The 20,103-nt window shown below is 41.7% G+C and overlaps 1 protein-coding gene across 1 annotated transcript in view; it reads left to right on the top strand.

The window, feature by feature from the left end:
• Nucleotides 1-20,103, top strand: part of RASGRF2 (Ras protein specific guanine nucleotide releasing factor 2) — a 281,781-nt gene that overhangs the window by 220,620 nt on the left and 41,058 nt on the right. The window contains exon 18 of the mRNA XM_004374457.2: nt 7,874-7,980. Coding sequence (XP_004374514.1) covers nt 7,874-7,980 — 107 coding nt within the window. The remainder of the gene's footprint in view (nt 1-7,873; nt 7,981-20,103) is intronic.

The following is a 20,103-nucleotide window of genomic DNA, read 5'->3' as shown; positions in this document are numbered from 1 at the left end:
GAAAGCATGGTGTGTTGTGAAGCTATGAAAGTAGCGTGATCTCACCAGTTTTGCTATGTGGAAATAAAGCTAGCACCTAGAGATGAGCAAAATGAGAGCACTAAAGAGAGACAGAGAGGGGCCAGGCTGACATCACGTACCTCTGAATCAAACTGGATCTGAACGCAGAGCTACCTCCAGATACATGAACCAGTAATTCCCTTTTTACACTAAGCCAGTTTCTGTCCCTTGCAAACAAACGTTGCTAACTCATATTCCATTAAAATGAAAGCAGTGGGACACCTGTATATTAATAGACCAAATAAGCTGTTGTATACAGACTAACCACCACATGTTTGTCAGTTTCTCGTACTGTAGTGGCTTGCGTGTTGCTGTGATACTGGAATTTTGCCACCGATATGTCAAATACCAGCAGGGTCACCCTTGATGGACAGATTTCAACTACGCTTCCAGACTAAGACAGACTAGGAAGAAGGACCTGACAGTGTACTTCTGAAAAAAATGGCCAGTGAAAACGTTATGAATAACACCAGAACAGTGCCTGATATAGTGCTGGAAGATGAGCACCTCAAGTTGGAAGGCACTCAAAATATGACTGGGGAAGAGCTGCTGTAGAGTCGACCTTAATAACGTGGATGGAGTGAAGCTTTCTGGACCTTCATTTGCTAATGTGGCATGGACTCAAAATGAGAAGAAACAGCTGCAAACATCCATTAATAATTGGAACGTGGAATGTGCAAAGTATGAATCTAGAAAAATTAGAAGTTGTCAAAAATGAAATGGAACAAATAAACATCAATATCCTAGGCATTAGTGAGCTGAAATGGACTGGTATTGGCCATATTGAATCACACAATCATATGGTCTACTATGCCGGGAATGACAACTTGAAGATGAGTAGCATCGCGTTCATCATCAAAAAGAACATTTCAAAATCTATCCTGAGGTACGACACTGTCCGTGATAGGATAATATCCATACACCTGCAAGGAAGACCAGTTAATATGACTATTATTCAAATTTAGTCATCAAACACTAAGGCTAAAGATAAAGAAATCAAAGATTTTTACCAACTTCTGCAGTCTGAAATTGATCAAAGATGCAATCAAGATGCATTACTGGTGATTGGAATGCGAAAGTTGGAAACAAAGAAGATTGGTAGTTGGAAAATACGGCCTTGGTGATACAAACGATACTGGAGATCACGTGATAGAATTTTGCAAGACCAACAACTTCTTCATTGAAAATAATCTTTTTTCAACAACATAAATGGCGACTGTACATGTGGACCTCGCCAGATGGAATACACAGGAATCAAATTGACTACATCTGTGAAAAGAGACAATGGAAAAGCTCAATATCATCAGTCAGAACAAGGCCAGGGGCCACCTGTGGAACAGACCAATAATTGCTTATATGCAAATTCAAGTTGAAGCTGAAGAAAATTAGAACAAGTCCTTGACAGCCACAGTAAGACCTTGAGTATACCCCACCTGAATTTAGAGACCATCTCAAGAATAGATTTGAAGCACTGAACACCGATGACTGAGTTTGACATCATGGACATCATATATGAAGAAAGCAAGAGGTCATTAAAATGACAGGAAAGAAAGAAAAGACCAAAGAAAGAAAAGACTCTGAAAGTTGCTGTTGAACGTAGAGTAGCTAAAGCAAAAGGAAGAACTGATGAAGTAAAAGAGCTGAACAGAGGATTTCAAAGGGCAGCTCAAGAACACAAAGTAAAGTATTATAATGAAATGTGCGAAGACCTGGAGATAGAAAACCGAAGGGAAGAACACGCTTGGCATTTCTCAAGCTGAAAGAACTGAAGAAAAAATTCAAGCCTTGAGTTGCAATATTGAAAGATTCTATGGGGAAAATATTGAACGACACAGGAAGCATCAAAAGAAGATGAAAGGAATACAAAGTCACTGTACCAAAAAGAATTGGTTGATGCTTAACCGTTTCAGGAGGTAGCATGTGATCAAAAACCGATGGTACTGAAGAAAGAGGTTCAAGCTGCACTGAAAACATTGGCGAAAAACAAAGGCTCCAGGAATTGGTGGAATACCAATTGAAATGTTTCAACAAACGGATACAGCGCTGGAAGTGCCCACTCGTCTAAGCCAAGAAATTTGGAAGACAGCTACCTGGCCAACCGACTGGAAGGGATCTATATTTGTACCCATTCCAAAGAAAAGTGACCCAAAAGAATGTGGAAATTATCGAACAATATCATTAATATCACACACAAGTAAAATTTTGCTGAAGATCATTCAAAAGCGGTTGCAGCAGTACATTAACAGGGAACTGCAGAAGTTCTAGCTGGGTTCAGAAGAGAACGTGGAACCAGGGATATCATTGCTGATGTCAGATGGATCTTGACTGAAAACAGAAAATACCAGAAAGATGTTTACCTGTGTTTTATTGACTCTGCAAAGGCATTCAACTGTGTGGATCATTACAAATTATGGATAACATTGCAAAGAATGGGAATTCCAGAACACATAATTGTGCTCATGAGGAACCCGTACATAGATCAAGAGGCAGTTCGAACAGAACAAGGGGATACTGCATGGTTTAAAGTCAGGAAAGGTGTGTATCAGGGTTGTATCCTTTCACCATACCTATTTAATCTGTATGCTTAGCAAATAATCCAAGAAGCTGGACTATATGAAGAAGAACAGGGCATCAGGATTGGAGGAAGACTCATTGATAACCTGTGTTATGCAGATGACACAAACTTGCTTGCTGAAAGTGAAGAGGATTTGAAGCACTTACTGATGAAGATTAAAGACCACAGCCTTCAGTATGGATTAGACCTCAACATAAAGAAAACAAAAATCCTCACAACTAGACCAATAAGCAACATCATGATGAACAGAGAAAATATTGAAGTTGTCAAGGATTTCATTTTACTTGGATCCACAATCAACACCCGTGGAAGCAGCAGTCAAGAAATCAAACGACACATTGCACTGGGCAAATCTGCTGCAAAGGACTCTTAAAAATGTTGAAAAGCAAAAATGTTGAAAAGCAAAAATGTCACTTCCAGGACTAAGGTGCACCTGACCCAAGCCATGGTATTTTCAGTCACCTCATATGCATAGAAAATCCGGACAATGAATAATGAAGACAGAAGAAAAATTGATGCCTTTAAATTGTGGTGTTGGTGAAGAATATTGAATAGACTATGGACTTCCAGAAGAATGAACAAATCTGTCTTGGAAGAAGTACAGCTCCTTGGAGGTGAGGATGGCAAGACTTCGTCTTATGTTACTTTGAATGTGTTATCTGGAGGGACCAGTCCCTGGAGAAGGATGTCGTGCTTGGTAAAGTAGCAGGTCAGCAAAAAAGAGGAAGACTCTCAAGGAGACGGATTGATGCAGTGGCTGTAACAATGGTCTCAAACATAGCAGCATTTGTGAGGATGGCACAGGACCAGGCAGTGTTTTGTTCTGTGGTACATAGGGTCACTATGAGTTGGAACCGACTTGAAGGCACCTAACCAGAGCAACATCATGAATATTTGTATCAGTGGAGGAGGAGACCTTTGCCTCATCCCACTTTCAGAGTATGTCAAGAGCTTTTGACTTTGATCCTTCAGCAAGGTGCTGACTTCTTGTTCACTAGCTCCAACTTCAATTGAGGCCTCAGCTCCAATTTGATTAATATGACTTCCGAGCCTTTTAATCGGCTGCTTCTTATTTACCATGCCATTTCCCATCCACTTCATCTCCTTTTCATTATAGATCACATATTTTTTCTCTCTTGTTGCTTCAACTATATCTTTGCCTTGGAGTTCTACCATTGCACAGTTTAGGAGTGGTTTTCGTCTTATTTATCCTACTTGGGATTCACTGTGATTCCTGAATCTGCAGATTTATGTCTTTCAAGTCTAGAAAGTCCTTTTCATACATTACCTCGCTCAGATTTTTTTTGTCTCTTCTTTTGACACTCCAGCTACACTTAATGTTGAAAATTCTTATCCTTTCCCCTATTTCTTTTAACTCAGCTTTTCTGTTTTCCATCTTGTTAGCTTTTTGTGTTGCATTTTGAGTAATTTTCTCAGATCTGTTTTTCATATGTTTCCAGTCTACTCTCCCTTTATTCTGCTGGGTCTAATCTACATTTACCTATCTGTTGGGTTTTAAATTTCAATTTTTCAAGAATATTTGGAAGAATAGTTCTATTAATCTCAAGAAGTTTTGTGTTTTTTGTAAAATCTGACTTCTGAAATAAGTTTTTTTTTTTCTCATGTTGTCAGTTCCCACTCTGATATCATTGGTCTTTTTAAACATTGGAATTTTCAGATGTTTAAACTATAAATACCTTAAATTCTTGGTGATGGTGGTAGTGGTGGAGGATGGCAGCAGGTTCCTGATCTCTGTGTTTATAGTGTCTTATAGATAGAGCATGATTCTTGCTCATGGTGGATGGCTTATGTGTTTTGTAATTTTAGATTGTGAGTTTTTCTTCAGGAGCTTTATAGGTGGTAATCCTGTGCAGTTTGAGGTTGGGTGGGTGTCCCTCCAGGGAGGTATAGACTGTTCTTTTGTTGGGAGTTCTAGGGTTATCATTGGCCTGGGCCATTTCATATTTTTAAATTATTTTTATTGTAATAAAAATATATATAACAAATCTTTTGCCAATTCAACAAGTTTTACACGTACAATTCAGTGACACTGATTACATTCATCATGTTGTACAGCCATCACCATGATCCTTTTCCTAGTTAATCCACCACCTTTAAAAGAAACCCTGTGCCCTAGGTCACTTTTTATTTTACCATCTCATCTAGAGGGGCTGACCACTAGATAGTGGTTCCATCTGAATTTCAAACCTACATGAGGTGGGCCAATGGTTATCAACTCTCAGGGAAGCTTCCCCCCGACCGGCTGCCCCCATTTGAGATCCAGGCTGAGGCAGACACATTTCTTCATTGTCTCCTTGGGTAGGTAGGAAAATTGTTTTCCTAGTCTACTCTTTCACAGAGCGGGTGGTCCTTTGAGAGTTCCAGCTTTATGTGGGAGTCTCAGTTCCAGCACCCCCAGCCCCACTCCATGAAGGTCCTAAGGCCTCTTCTCCTGAACCCACATGACAGTTACAATCCAAATCCTACCTTATTGAGACTGGTAACCTGCCTCCCCCAGGGCAGACACAGTATTAGTTCCAGGGCTTGGTTCTGGTTTTAAGATCCCTTTGTTGTTTGGCCCTGGAAAATTCCTTGCTTTCTTAAGAATTCAGCTAAGCATTTAAAAGAGTATTTATTATATTTTACCCAGAATTTGGAAGTTTTTAATAGCAGAAAGTTTTTTAAGATATCTATTCTGCCAAGAGTACATCATCACCATCCTCTGACAGAATTTAAGTGTCTACTGGTGGGTGGAAGATGCCTGTCTACATTTAAGGAATTCAATAAATAGTCAGTAATCTCTTACTAAAAGGAGCCCTAGTGGTGCAATGGTTAAGTGCTAGAGGCTGCTAACCAAAGGGTCGGTGGTTCAAACCAACCAGCAGCTCCACAGGAGCAAAGGCCTGGCGATCGGCTCCCATAAAGCCTAGGACACCCACCATTCTGCTCTGTCACATACAGTCGCTGTGAGTTGAAATGAACTCGATGGCATACAACAACAAGAACAAGCTCTTACTATTCAGACTTCCATTCATTTATTTAGCAAATATATATTGTGTGTAGCATGTGCCCATGCTCAGTAAAAACATACATGATCAGTGTTTTTATGGAGAACACAGCGTTGATCAGATACTCACATAAATAAATGTAAAATTGCAAATGTAATAAGTGCTATAAAGGAAATGTACACGGTACTGTGAGATATGTAATGCTGATTTGTCTAACTCAGACCAGGAAGATCTCACTTGGGGAAGTGAAATAAGAAGCAGGAATGGATGTTCACTAGGTGAAAAGGGGAGCGATAATTGCTCCATGGAACAGCATGTGCAAAGGCGCTGGGATGAGGATGAAAGACTAAAAGAAGGATGGTGAAACAGTAGGGGAAATCATGAGAAGAACATGATTCCAGAAGAGGCTGGGGAAGGCACTAGGGGCCAAACCGTGGAAGAACTTGTAGGCCATGTTAAAGAGTTTTGTATTTATCATAAGAACCATTGACAGGCTTTAAACACAGGAATGACACATTCTAATTTTCCCTGTGAAAAGATCCTTCTGAATGCAATGAGGAGAACAGATCTGAGGAGGGCAAGCGTGAAAGTGGAGCCATTTGGGAGGTGATTGCAGTAGGCCAGATGAGAGTTGCTGGTAGCTCATCTCTGGTGTGGGCTTTATAGATAGAAAGATGTAGACGCATTTGGGAGAGATTTATTTTGCAGGTAAAATTTTCAGGAAGGAGGAGAGAGATGAGTCAAGAATAATTCCAGAGTTTCCACTTATATTAATTAGATGGATGCCGATGATTCTTTACTGAGATAGGGTACGCTAGGAGAAGACAAGGTTTTGTGGAAAGGTCATGGGTTTTTCTTTTGGACGTATTGAGTTTGAGATATTTTTAAAACAGCAAAGAGGTAAGTATCAGTTGGATATATGGGTCTGGAGCTCAGAAAAGATATCTGGGGATATAAATGTGTGAGTCGTTTGCTTATAGTTGATCATTTAAGTGGTAGGCTTAAATGAGATTTCCTGGTAGCACAGTGGTTAAGAGCTACAGCTACTAACCAAAAGGTCAGCAGTTCGAATGCACCAGCCGCTCCTTGGAAACCCTTTGGGGCAGTTCTCTGTCCTGTAGGGTTGCTATGAGTTGGAATTGACTCTACGGCAACGAGTTTGGGTTTTGTTTTGTTTTGTTTTTTTATAGTCTGTCGCTTGGCTATGGGGACATGGAGATTGTTAGTGATCTTAATGGAAGCTGTTTTGGTGGAGAGATGGGGCCAGAAGCTTGGAATAGGATGTAGAGAGAGTAGGAAATGAGGAAATCGAGTCAGTGAGTACATACAACTCTTAAGAGAAGTTTGCTGGTAAAGTTATATGAGGCTTTAATTAATTTTCAAAGGAAATGTATCACTTAACTATGATTGGAAGACAAAATATTTTAAAATAGGGAAGAAGTAGAAAAATATTAAAACAGTTTCTGGGTAGTAAGAAGGTCACCAAGATGGAAAGGTAGGCTAGCACAGAAAGAACTCAGACACTGAACCAATATTGAGTTGTAATAATAGCCAACATTTACTGAGCTCTCACTGTGTTCCAGGTGTCATTTTAAATGCTTAACTCCTTTAATACCCACAATTCTACAAGGTGGGTATATTTATTATCCCACTATACATATGAGGAAACTGGTCACCAGAGAGGTGAAATACCTTGCCAGGTGGGAGAACAGGGATTTGACCCCAGGTAGTCTGGCTTTGGAACCCACTCTTAACCATATGCAATGTTACTTCTCACTATGTGAATATACCGTAAAGTATTTATATAATCTGTGGGCCAAGGTATGGGCTTATCATCCATCCACAAATATTGAAAATGCTGTTGGTTATATAATCACTTTGGGGCAAGAGCATAAACTAATGCTGATTCAAATACATTGTTAAAGCTCCTTCTTGGCTTTATATTATAGAACAAGACAGGCGTAAATAGAAGTCTCTTTAGACCAGCTTAGCTTTAATCAGTGGCCTTTAATAAATAAGTGAACATTATTCATTTAATTGCACCTGTAACATGCTGCTGAGAGTATAATAGGTAAGCTGAATTTACAACAGTCTGAAACCACTTGCATCTCTACGCCAAGATATGCCATCCTTGGCTTTCGTTAACCAATGTCCTAAAGTAAGTGACCTTTTGCAGGTTCCTAAGGATTGGCTTTAACTACAATGTGTGTATGTTTCTCCTCCTCCTAAGGATTTAACAACACCGAGAGAACGTGCGACAAGGAGTTCATTATACGTAGGACAGCCACCAATCGAGTCCTGAATGTTCTCCGTCACTGGGTCTCAAAGCATGCACAGGTAATTCAGTGGCCTCGTTGAGTGCTTTTAAGAAATTTTTAAAAATTCAGCTTTTAAAGTTGTTACACATGTAAAACACCTCCAGATTCTTTGGAGTCAGAGTTTGAAACCTTGAAAATGGAACTGGGAGAAATCAGAGAATAGACACACAGATCCAAGCAAACAATGTGTATTGCCGGCATCAACTGCTTTGGACAGCAAAGAGGTCTGCTTTAGAGCTGCAAATTATATGGCATGCTGAAATGGGTCTTCCCTTATCTTCCCAGCCATCACCTGCCTGTCAGTTTATCATATTATGGTGGCTTGCATGTTTCTATGATGCTGGAAGCTATGCCACTGGTATTTCAAATACCAGCAGACTGAGCCATGGTGTGCAGGTCTCAGTGGAGCTTCCAGACTAAGACAGAGTAGGAAGAAAGGCCTGGAGTCTACTTCCAAAAATTAGCCACTGAAAATCCTATGGATCACAACAGAATTTATACAGTATAGCTGGAAGGTAAGCCCCCTAGGGTAGAAGGTACTCAAAATACACAGGCTGCCATAGTGGACTTGAGCATACCAATGATCATGAAGGTGGTGCAGGACCAGGCAACACTGTACATGGGGTCGTCACGAATCGGAGCTGCCCGGACAGCAACTAAACAACAGCATCTTCCAAGGCCCACTGTGGTGATAGCAGCCACCTGGGGGCACTAGCTCCTCTGCAGGGCCCCTGTACCGGGTTTGTTCCCGTGGTGGTCTCTGTGAACGGAGCTGTGCTCCAGGGGTCAATAGCTGCAGTGTGCATGGCGGTAAGCAACATGGGGTGGACACTTAGGTATTTGGTCAGAGAGTGTTTTCTCGGGGAATTTTACCTCACGTCCTTTGAGTTTTTGGTTCCTACTACTCTTATTTTTAAGTTGTGACACACAGATAAAACAGCCATTTGTTATCTGTTTGTGCATTTTCAATGCAAGTTTGTAGACTGTATACCCATTTTGCAAAATAAAGCAAAACCTTAGGGCTTTTCTTACCCACTGCCAAACAATGGGTCGGCCCTCCTGGACCCATGGCTGCCTAGCGCCTCTGCAAGGAGAGATTTGGGGAGAGAAGGGCGCCCTGCATGGCTCAGATCAGAGCATATGAAACGTGTAAGATGTGAGTTAGCTAATGAGCATCAAAATAAGAGGAAAAGGCAAAGTCCTCCGGTCTCACTTCGTTGTATTTTCAGAGACTGTCATGGGTCTGTCTCATGGTCCTTTGGTCACAATGGACCATCCAATAGGGTCACCATTGGGGCCAGGCTCCCCAAATCCCTATGATAGGAGAATTTACCAGTTAGGAAAAGGAGAATTTAGGCATCACCACAAATAAGCCCATACAAGTTCTTAAATTTTCATTCAAATGAAAACAATGAAAATAGCACACTAAATAAAGGACATGAAAATTCTATTTTATACATCTTAAGTAAATAGAAATGGATCATATATGACTCAAGTCATTCTTATCTCATTGGAAATGTCTAGTCTCTCATCTCCATAACTTCAGTGAGATGCTTGTAAATTGATATTGCCTGATTGCAGATACAGCATGATAATGAGCTTTTCTCTCCCGCCTGATCATACATCACATTGCTTTCTGGTTTTACGACTTAGGGTCTTGGCTCCTAATTCCTTGGGCCCAAGGTGGCCTCAGAGATGTAAAGTAGCTGGGACTGACAAGGCTGAGCAGGTGCAGCTCAGTTCTCTTTCCCACTCTCTGCTTGGCCCATGACAAGTTCATGCCAAGACTCACAGAGTCACCAGTTCAGAGTCAAGGTCTAGACTGACTTAGCCTCTGCTCCCCCCTACCTCTTCCAAGTCTTCTCTCAGAAAGCAGGCTAACCTTTCCTTTCCTACAAGCCTTATTTATGCTCTCTCAATCCCCAGTACTCTCTTTTTCTAATTATCTCAAGCAGGAATCCCTCACAATTCACATATAACTCTTATAGTAGCTACAGATACCACACGGCAAATTACAACATGCTGGGGTTATTTTATTTTTAATAATAAAAATTCATAGATGCGGAGGGATTGGTGTACTGAATCTCTTATAATAAAGAGATTTCCGGTAAGATTTTATCATCTAGTTTGATAGCTGAATTATACCATGCATATGGACAATATTATGTTGAATAACAAGTTATTGAAATAGAAAATGGTTACATGCAAAACCAAAGGACTCTTTATTCAGACTGTGTCCTAGTGGTCATTAGTTCTAGCCCAAAAAGCACACAAATATTAGCTTTTGTTTGAACAGTTCAAATACTTTGCAGCCTAAGTTACTTCAAAAGGCGTTTCTGTCTTCAATTCCAATTAGAGGGGCCACACTAGGAATCCCCGCTTCTCAGACTCTGTCTATGTCAGGGGCATGTGTGAGTGGTATAAATTACTCAGGCATTCAGTCTTTTCTTCTGACAAGATTACCGTATAAAATATTTTAAAACAAAAAAACCATTGCCATCAAGTCAATTCCGACTCATAGCAACCCTATAGGACAGAGTAGAACTGCCCCATAGGGTTTCCAAGGACTGGCTGGTCGATTCGAACTGCTGATCTTTTGGTTAGCATCCAACCCCTTAACCACTGCACTACCAGGGCTCCATATGAAATGTAGACCCTGGGCTATTTAGTTCACTGATGTACCAAAGGAAGTTTCTTATCACTAACTCATTTGTCTTTTCTTACCCTCCCTGCATGAGTGAGTGGATTTGGGGGTCTGCAGTTGGTTCCTAATTGTCCTGGCGTAACCTCATCTTGTGTACATCCCGTCACCTTGGTGATCCCTGCAAGTTCTTGGTTATCCTCTCTGTACAAGTACAATACATGCAGGACATTTCTGTTACGTTTCTGCTGATTGACAGCTGTTTTAGGGCATTGTTTGCTGGCTTGAGTGTCTGGGTTTCACTTCTTTCTCTTTATTGTATTGCTGTTGGTAGTTGTTTGCCTCCACCGTGGACAGTTTGAGTAATTTTGATAATGGGTTGGCAGACAGCTTGAATAGTCAGAGCTGGTTTTGGCTCACGGTCCTGGAGGTTATTACGGACAATATGCAGAGATCTATGAGGCCAGCCACGCCGTGTTCCCTCAGCCTCCTCTCATGAGCTGTTTCAGTTCAGGTGAGATGTGAGTGTGGCCCCTGACTTCCGGACTCTAAGCAAGCTGAACGCTGTGGTTCTTAAAGAAAGAACAACAGCCCATCTTGGTACCTTTATCTAAGTTTATCTGAAGGTCTATACTCTCCTAAAGGCAAGCTGTAGCTATAAGATAGGACCACTGCTCCAAAAACTTGGGCTACAATCAGACTGTCAACTAACTCTCCCTTTTCTTGCCTTTGGTTTTCCCATCAGAAAATAAAGGGCTTGGACAAGATGGTTTTTAATGATCCGATTGACTCTGTACCAGTTAAGTCCATTTAAGAAAGAGGGTAACGTGTTGTGGCAACCTGATTATTTTGAATCACTAGCTTTTAAAAAAATGAGTAGGAAGTTGTACTCATTTCAGAAATATAGCCAGTTGTGGTAACAATCGCATTTTCTTAATATGGTGAACTCCCCAGGGACACAACTTCAATTTATAGAGAACAGAAACGCTACAGTGAAGTTCTAAGATATCGATTTATTCCCAGACAACCTAGGGAAACGAGTCTACCACAAATTATTAGATATGTATTTATTTCTCATCTGTTTCATCCCCCATGTGGTGCTAGAATGTTATTTCTTCTCCTGGAACTTTCTAGCTTTTTCTTTAGTAAGTATTTAGTGAAGCCAGATATATATGTTTTTTATTCTAAAAATCTGCATCTGTAATGCATTGTGGTCTAGTTTCTTTTCATTTGTTAAGCTTTCTCACTCATTTGTTGCCTTTTATATTGAAAGTGAAGCCACAAGGCCAAGCTAGGTTTCTCTCATGTGCCTTGGCTATTATGGATTAGTAGAAGGAGAAGCAGCCCAGAGTCAAGGGACCTGTGTTCTTATTCAGCTCAGCCACTATATCTCCTGTGGGGCCCTGAGCCAGTCACTCAGCCTCTCTGCATGTTAGTTTCCTCATCTGAAAATGAGAACAACCGTCTTTGCTTTACCTCCCTCAAGGATGTGGTGAAAATGAAAAGTGGTGTTGAGTGTACGAAGCAGTGACGGACATATACTGCAACAAAGAATTGTGTGACTATATCAGTTCCAGCTAAAATACAGGAGAGATGCATGTTCATCTCCCCACGACTAGCCTGTAAGCTCCTTGCAGACAGGGCTTGTCTCCTTCCTCTTTGTCTTTCCTTTCACACAGTCCTGTAGAGCGGGGCACGTGGTAGATGCCCAGTAAGTAGTTGTGAATTGTGTTTACATGTTCACGTTGCTGCTGTTCCTTCTCTCCAGGAGTCCTTTCCTAGCCTGTAAAGTTTCCATAGTCAGCCATGACAGACGCTAACCACTAAGGAACCAGAAATCAAGGCTATGTCTGTAGAGAATCTAAGTACAGGAAGTGTTTTGCATTAGGTGTCCACACATTCCTCCGGCATCTCCTGCTGTGGGTTCTTACTGCCATTTGCACAATTCCAGGGCTCTCTGCAGGGGCCAGGGCTGCAGAGTTTTTAACTAGATGCCTCTGTGATCTCTTTTGTCTTCCGTGAGCAGACAAGCAGGTGAGGGACTTCCAGGTTGGCTTTGGAGAATCCAGATCTGTGCTTGACTCCCTATTGCAGGCATTCCATATATAATTTATAGCAGTTTTGGTCTTCTTGAATTGCCTTATTGATCAACCAATTCTGAACAGATACTCTGTCCACTTACCTGAGGAATTTTATAGACCATAGAACGTATGGGATGCAGGAGCCTGTAGCTAAATCCACAGGTTACAAATGGGCTTCGTCAGACTCTGGGCACTGTTTGAATGACAGGTGGCCGAGTATGAAATGATCACGTTTTCTTAATTGTAGTCTTAGAAGCATGTTTTAAAAGGCATGAAATCAGACAAAAATGGCCTAGTTTCATAAAAATCTACTTCCTCAAGTATAGGAATTGTTGCTACTTCTTTTTAAGTTCTCTCACCTCCTTCATTCACTACAAGAACTGAGCACAGGAGTGTGCTGACAGTGTGTGCGAGTGAGCAGTTGCAGGGGCCTCTGACCTCACAGAGCTTCCAATCATTGGGAAAAGATACCCACCCATAGTCATTGCAGCAAATCTGCTGCAAAAAAACTTTACAGTTTTAAAAAGCAAAGATGTCACTTTGGCAACTGAGGTGCATATGACCCAAGCCTAGTCTTTTCAGTTGCCTCTTATGCATGCAGAAGTTGGATAATGAAAATGGTAGACAGAAGAGTTGATGCTTTCAAACTGTAGTGTTGGCAAAGAATATTGAATATACTGTGGACCGCCAAAAGAACTAACAAATCGATCTTAGAAGAAATACAACCAGAGTACTCATTAGAAGCAAGGATGGCAAGACTTTGACTTCCTTACTTTGGACACATCATCAAAAAAGATAAATCGCTGGAAAAGGACATCATGGTTGGTAAAGTAGAGGGTCAGTGAAAACAAAGGACACCCTCAATGAGATGGATTGAGACAGTAGCCACAATAATGGGCTCAAACATGCCAATGATCTTGGAGATGGCACAGGATCAGACAGCATTTCATTTTGTTATATATAAGGTTGCTGTGAGTTGGAGACAACTCAACGGCAACTAGCAACAGGCGTTGTACTTATGTAATTACTTGTGTGACAGATTAAATCTGATTATTCTGATTGTCTCAAACTTTTAGGCAGAGGACCAAAGGCAAAGGAGAAGGTACAGTAGGTCTTAGGGAGTTGTTAGGCTACCAAAGTAAATGAGCTAAGAGCTTGTGAAACCAGCCCTGACAGCAGTCATCACCTACCTATGAGAGGTTGAGACAGGAGAGCTCAGCTCGAGGGCGATTTCTGGGGACAGTTATCAGTGTTAAGTTCCCTACCACCATTGGAAAGGGAAGGAGATGCTTCCTTCTTACCTCCAGCCAAATGAGAGAACCTTCAAGGAAACCACCCAGTTAGCCTGCCCTGTGTAAAAGTGAAAGATGCTTGCCTGGGGCCAAATGAAGAGAGGTGAATGCATTGAGAATGAGCTGCATTCATAAATGTTTCCGTGAACCAGGTACACCAAGTGGAATCCAGCCTTGGTTGCCTTGGATCCTGCCCAAGAGGACTGCCTGGGGAGCAATGCAACCCAGATAGAGAGTCTGGGTGAAGTGGGCCATTGGCAACCCAGGGCCTGGGGGGAACAGACGTTGACTGAATCAGGGAGCTGAACTAAGTCTCCAGCGAAGAGGTCTCCAAAAATTCCCTCAACATGCCCCACAGGATGATGAGCTAGCCACTGTCCACCTGCCACATCCGGAGGGAATCGGGGACAGGTTACACCTGCAGCAGCACAGCAGACTGTGCTGTTTCCCTGGATCTGGCCCTGGAGGATCAGAAGCAATAGCGATTGGGGGTGGTAGAGGGAGAAGGGGCTTCCTGTGCAGGCTTCCAGGCTTGAAGCAGCCTGAGCTAGGGCACAAGGGAGACCGCTGATTTTAGATAGACCTGTTGTTTTGATTAGTATACTGGATTGGACATTTGATCAATGAAATTAGACTGGGTAACTAAAAGATACTGGAAGACGTTGGTGCCTGCCCAAAACTACAAGTAGAATGGGGAGGGGTGGGGCCTATAGAGTGGTTTAGTGGGACTGGTGAGAAAGAGTGAAGCTGCTTGATGATTTATTCACTGTTTATGATAAACAGGAAGTCTCGATTACTTTGAGAGAGCAATTTCATAGAATATATCAAAATAACTCAGCTACTGTATTTCTAATTCATTTCAATCCTCTTACATTCATTTTATGGTGAGCAAAGAGATACATATTTAGCTGACACTGAAGAACTCTTGAGTTAATATTTCAGTTTACATGCTTTTTTGTAATTTTTTAATATTGCATACTTCATCTAAAGTATGAAATATTAAAAGTAGTATTTTTAACCTTCTGTTTCTTTTACTTTTAATGTTGTTTATGATACTTCTTACATACATATACTTTTTTGTTCATTATAAGAGGGTTTGCTGTATACTTGCTCCTATAAACACACACAAGAGTCCCTATCTGTCTTCTTATTAAAATATATATTCCATGACACTTCTTGAACACAACTAATGATTAACTGTCTTTTGGGTATAAGACAGGAAGTAGCAGTACTTACAACCACATAGCTCTGTAGTAACTCATAGCAAATGAAGGTAGAAGTTTTTATAAGAATTACTTCAGGAATTACTGTAGAAGCTGAATTCAAGCCCAGTATATGTCAGAACTGGAGGTGACTTTGGACATCTGTTGGAAAAGTGATGGGGCTACTCTGACAGGTTTCAGAGTCAGAGTGATGTGGACTGGAATCCCTGCTCTGCCATTTTTCAGCTGTGTGACTGAGCAAGCTATTTAGCTCCTCCATGCCTCCATTTCTTCATCTGTAGCAATGAGGATAATACCACTATTCCATCTAGTGATTGTGCAGATTACATGAGGTAATACACGTAGAATAACTGTCATAGTTAGATGCTCAGAATGTCACAGATGGCTGCTCTTGTAGAGCTAGCCTTGTGGGGGTGGTATCTGGTCTAATCGCTGGCCTTCAGGCAGGCAAGAGATTGTCACTCCATTTGGCCAGTGAGGCAATTAAGTCCCCATGAGGTTCAGTCAGTGTTGCCCATTGAACTTCTTGTGATGGTGGAAATGTTCTATGTCTGTAGGGTCCAATACAGTATCCTCTAGTCACATGTGGCTAATTAAGCGCTTGAAAAGTGGCTGAGAAAGTAGATTCTTAATATTATTTAATTAAATAGCCACATGTAACTAATGGCTACAGTATTAAATAGCACAGTTCTAGGTAACTCCAAAGTACACAGAGAACCCAACCCAGTGTGCTGACGTCCAGCTCAGCATTCCGTCCACTCTGCTGCAGTGCCTCATTCCTCTGGAACAGGAGCCCGACGGGGTGGTCGAAGCTCCAGCTCCAGCAATAAGCCTGCTGAAGAGGTACACACCTATCTCAGGTTTAGGTAGAGAAAAGTAACGCCTTATGTAACTTGGTGCTGGGGTTACAAATCTCAGAGCAGATGATGCCTGTTTTCCTAGCAGCCACCCGTGAGTATCCTTATGTCCCACAGAGTTTGGGCTTTGGGCCTGCAGTCCCAGGTCAGCAGTGATGAGGGAATATGTCCTAATTGATGTGGATGGGGGTGCTGGTGCGATGGCTCTCAGGGATCTATTTGTCCTAAAATGAGAGTTTATACAATTCACCTATTTAATGTTTTGACAACAGACACGGGGGCACTCTCTCTCTCGCTTTTTTTTTTGGCATTGCTAGGAAAATTTACAAAATTCAGTGTTGAATTTGAGCACCAAGTTCAGATTCATTCTTTGTTCCAAATCTGAAATGGAGGTTGGGCCAGGATGCGCGCAGTGCAGACTTTTGCTGTGGGCGGGAGAATGAAATGTGTAAGAGACAACCAGCTCCTGAACTAGCAGCTCTTGTCACCTTTCCTGACAGCTCTTGGACTGCTTCCCAGATCCCTCCTATTCTTGGCCTCAGCCCTCTCCTGGTCCATACCAGCTCCTACCAGAGGCCACAAGGTCCTGTACCATCCTGTACCTTTCAACACGGTAGGCAGCCTCCACCTCGTGGTGTCTCATCTTTGAGCTCTTTGCAAGAGCAAGAATGCCTCCCTCTGCTGTGTGTGAGATGTGCGAGCGTTTCTTGTCCCCACTTTCCTGAAGATGCTCAGGACTTTACAATACCCCCTCCTCAAGTCTTAACCACAGCTGCATGAGGGGATTCCATATGTCCGCTTCCAGGGGAGCTGTGTCACCAGTACCCTGAGCTAGAAGGAGGAACCACTTTATTCCATAGAAATCATCTATCAGCCAGCCTGAGGTATCATCTTGTTTTATTTATGATATGGGTCACATGGTGCTTACAGGCAACTTGAGAACCTAACACCCCACTTAGAAGCTGGTTTCTGCATTCTGAATGACACACTCACGATTTTTTAAAAATGTTTACTTACCATCGGTCAGGCACTATTTTAAGCAGTTTTCAAATATTAATTCACTTAGCCCTCACCCCAGCCTTTTGAAGGAGAAAAGGTAGATACTGTTTTATCCCTGCTTTACAGATGGGGAAATAGAAGCCCAGAGAGTTTAGTTTGTTCAAGGTTGCACGAATAGCAAGTGGCAGAATGAGGACTCCCACCCATACACTCTGGCTGGACAGTTTATGCTCTTACCCTCTTCAATCTCACCAGCCAACTCTTGGGACACAGACTACTGAACATATAAAATGTAAAAATCCACTTCTGGTTAAAAATAGTGAGAAAGTCATATTTTAACATTGCGTGTGCTTTCCCTCTCTTAGGTGTTGTTTCTAAATCTTTACTTAGAAAAGCTACTTTCATCCCAGAGTCTACTTTGTGTTGCTTAAACAATAGATTTGTATTTGCTGAAGGTTGATGTGGGGCAGAGCATGCCATTCCTTCTGTGACCACTCTCCCGCCTCTCACATTCTGATGGGGATCAGAAGACTCCCATGCCCACCTCCACCAGGCGGCTGGCCATTGCAGAAGGTGACAGGTCAGGAAACCCTGTCTGTTCTTGAGGCCTCAAGACCCCAGACATCCGACCCTGACAGATGGCTTATGATGCTGCCCCTTGCTCAGAGGCCTCAAATAGCAATAGCTACTAGGCTTGTAGTGGTGCAAGTGGTTAATGCACTTGGCTGCTAGCCAAAAAGTTGGCAGTTCAAGTCTACCCAGAGGCCTCGGAAGAAAGGCCTAGCAATCAAAAAAAAAAAAATCAGCCATTGAAAATCCTATGGAGCACAGATCTACTCTGACACACATGGGATTGCCATGAGTTGGAATTCACTCGACAGCACTTGGTTTGATTTTTACTGGTCCTGTCCCCTCCCAGTGGGAGCTGATGGGGAAATCCATGAAAGGAAGATAAAAATTAATCTCAATGTGAGATGCCAACAGCTATGAAGTATTTCTTCTTAATGACAAGTATTCATCTACTGCTTCAAACTTGCAAGTGGTTTTATAAAATCACCAAATCCAAAAATAACCAATGGGTTATATATTTTTTATGTTCATTTCATCCTTATTAATCCATGCTCATTTATTTTTAGTTGTCCATTCTACTTCCTGTTAACCTCTGTCTATCTAAGCTAAGAGATCACAGACATCTGCTAAGGGTAAACGAGCATTGGTTCACAAACTCACCTTTCCCTTGAAGGCAACCAAAATGAAGCAGAGAATGATCCATTCAGTGTAATTGAGTTCCTTTTGGCTCCTCCGGATCTCATGGACACGTGGACTGATGCTTATTTTCATCACGATAGTACTTTATCCTGCTGTATTATTTTATTGACATTTTCCCCTTCTCCTTCCCCCAGAGCAGATTGCCTTAGGCATCACATTTCACATTAGCTCTTCAGAGATTCCTGGGTCAAAAACAACTAATGTGAGGAGAGAAATTGGGAAACCTGAATGCTTGTCTGCATTCCGATGTTAACTTGCTGTCTTCCTCATTTGTGAAACAGGCAAAATTATCTGTATGAGATTTTTATGCACACATGAATTATATGTCAAAATGCTCTGAAAAATATAAAATGTAAGAAACTATCATCTGACGAATATGGATTTTTTTTTTAAAATCTTGAAGATAGATTTTCATTCTCTAACTTTATTTTTTTTTTTAAACCTGATCCAGGCAAACAACCAAGTAAAAAAAAACCCTACTTCCTTTTTTACCAAAGTTTTTTCTTATCTTTTATAGATCCCTATTGTTATTCTTTAAACTCTCGTTAAGCTTTCTGTGCTTTTCTTAAAAAAAAGAAAGAAAACACTTGGTGAGACATTTACAACAGGATTATTTAAGGCAGCGTAAAATAAAAGTAAGCATTTAAGAAGCTAGTGTCTTAAATGGAACTTATTTTCAATTTCCATTAGTTGCCAAGACAGGATTTATGTTTCCCTGTAGAACCAGTGGGATTCTTTAACCTTTTGTGGATGGATTTCGTTGACAGAGAGAACATTGAGAAGCACCATGTGGGATTTTATCTACAACCATAGCTTCTTGTTTATCTGAGTTTTCTGATGTAAGTGTGTGGTGAACCCTTATGTTTTATAATTTGCATTCCCCACTCTTATATTCTCTCTCTGGACCTCAGAGGCGTTTCAGGAGACCATGGCACACTGCTGACTCCTCAGAGTGGGGAATGGAAAGACAGGCCCTTTACTGGGATATTATCACCTAGTTCTTGTTGTTTAGGCAGGACCTGAACCAGTTCTCCTCTATCACTTTAATGCTGCCTTAGTGGCTCCAGGTGGAGTCCCAAGGTGGTACAAATGGTTAAGCGCTCACCTACTAGCCAAAAGGCTGGTGGTTCATACTCACCCAGAGGCACCTCGGAAGAGAGACCTGGTGATCTGCTTCTGAAAGGTCACAGCCTTGAATACCCAATGGAGCAGTTCTGCTCTGCACACTTGGGGTCGTCGTGAGTCAGAGCCTACTGAAAGGCAACTAACAACAGGGCTCCCAGGAGCCAACTTGATATTTGTTCATCAGCTGGTTACTTCCGGCCCTAAGGTTTTGCCTCACTGTTGCCCTTTTCTTTGTGTTTCTGTCCTCCCAGCTTGCTCTCAGATATCACCAGTCTGTGTCTCCCAATTTCTTTGCATACAGTTTCTCCACGAACGGTGTCAAAGACTCTACTAATACCATGCTTCTATAACTCTGAGCGTATCTTTTCCATGGGGGAAGGAATGATATACAGTTTACCTACCCGCTTTATCAATCTTTTCCCCTCTTATAGATCAGGGCAAGGAAAACAAAGTGTAACTTATAGACCACTTTCTAGTATTTTCCTAAGGCTTACATTAGAGTTAAACTCCAAGATAATTTGTTGGCATTTAGCATTATATAACGAAGGAAATAAGGAGCCCTGGTGACTCAGCAGTGAAGGGGTTCAAACCCACCACCTGCTCAGAGGGAGAAAAGTGTGGCAGCCTGTTTCTGTAAAGATTTACAGCCTTGGAA

The sequence above is a fragment of the Trichechus manatus genome, unplaced genomic scaffold (genome assembly GCF_000243295.1).
Source record: "Trichechus manatus latirostris isolate Lorelei unplaced genomic scaffold, TriManLat1.0 scaffold00029, whole genome shotgun sequence".
Lineage (NCBI taxonomy): Eukaryota > Metazoa > Chordata > Mammalia > Sirenia > Trichechidae > Trichechus > Trichechus manatus.
Note: the sequence above shows the minus strand (reverse complement) of the source record. Positions and strands in the feature narration are given on the sequence as shown.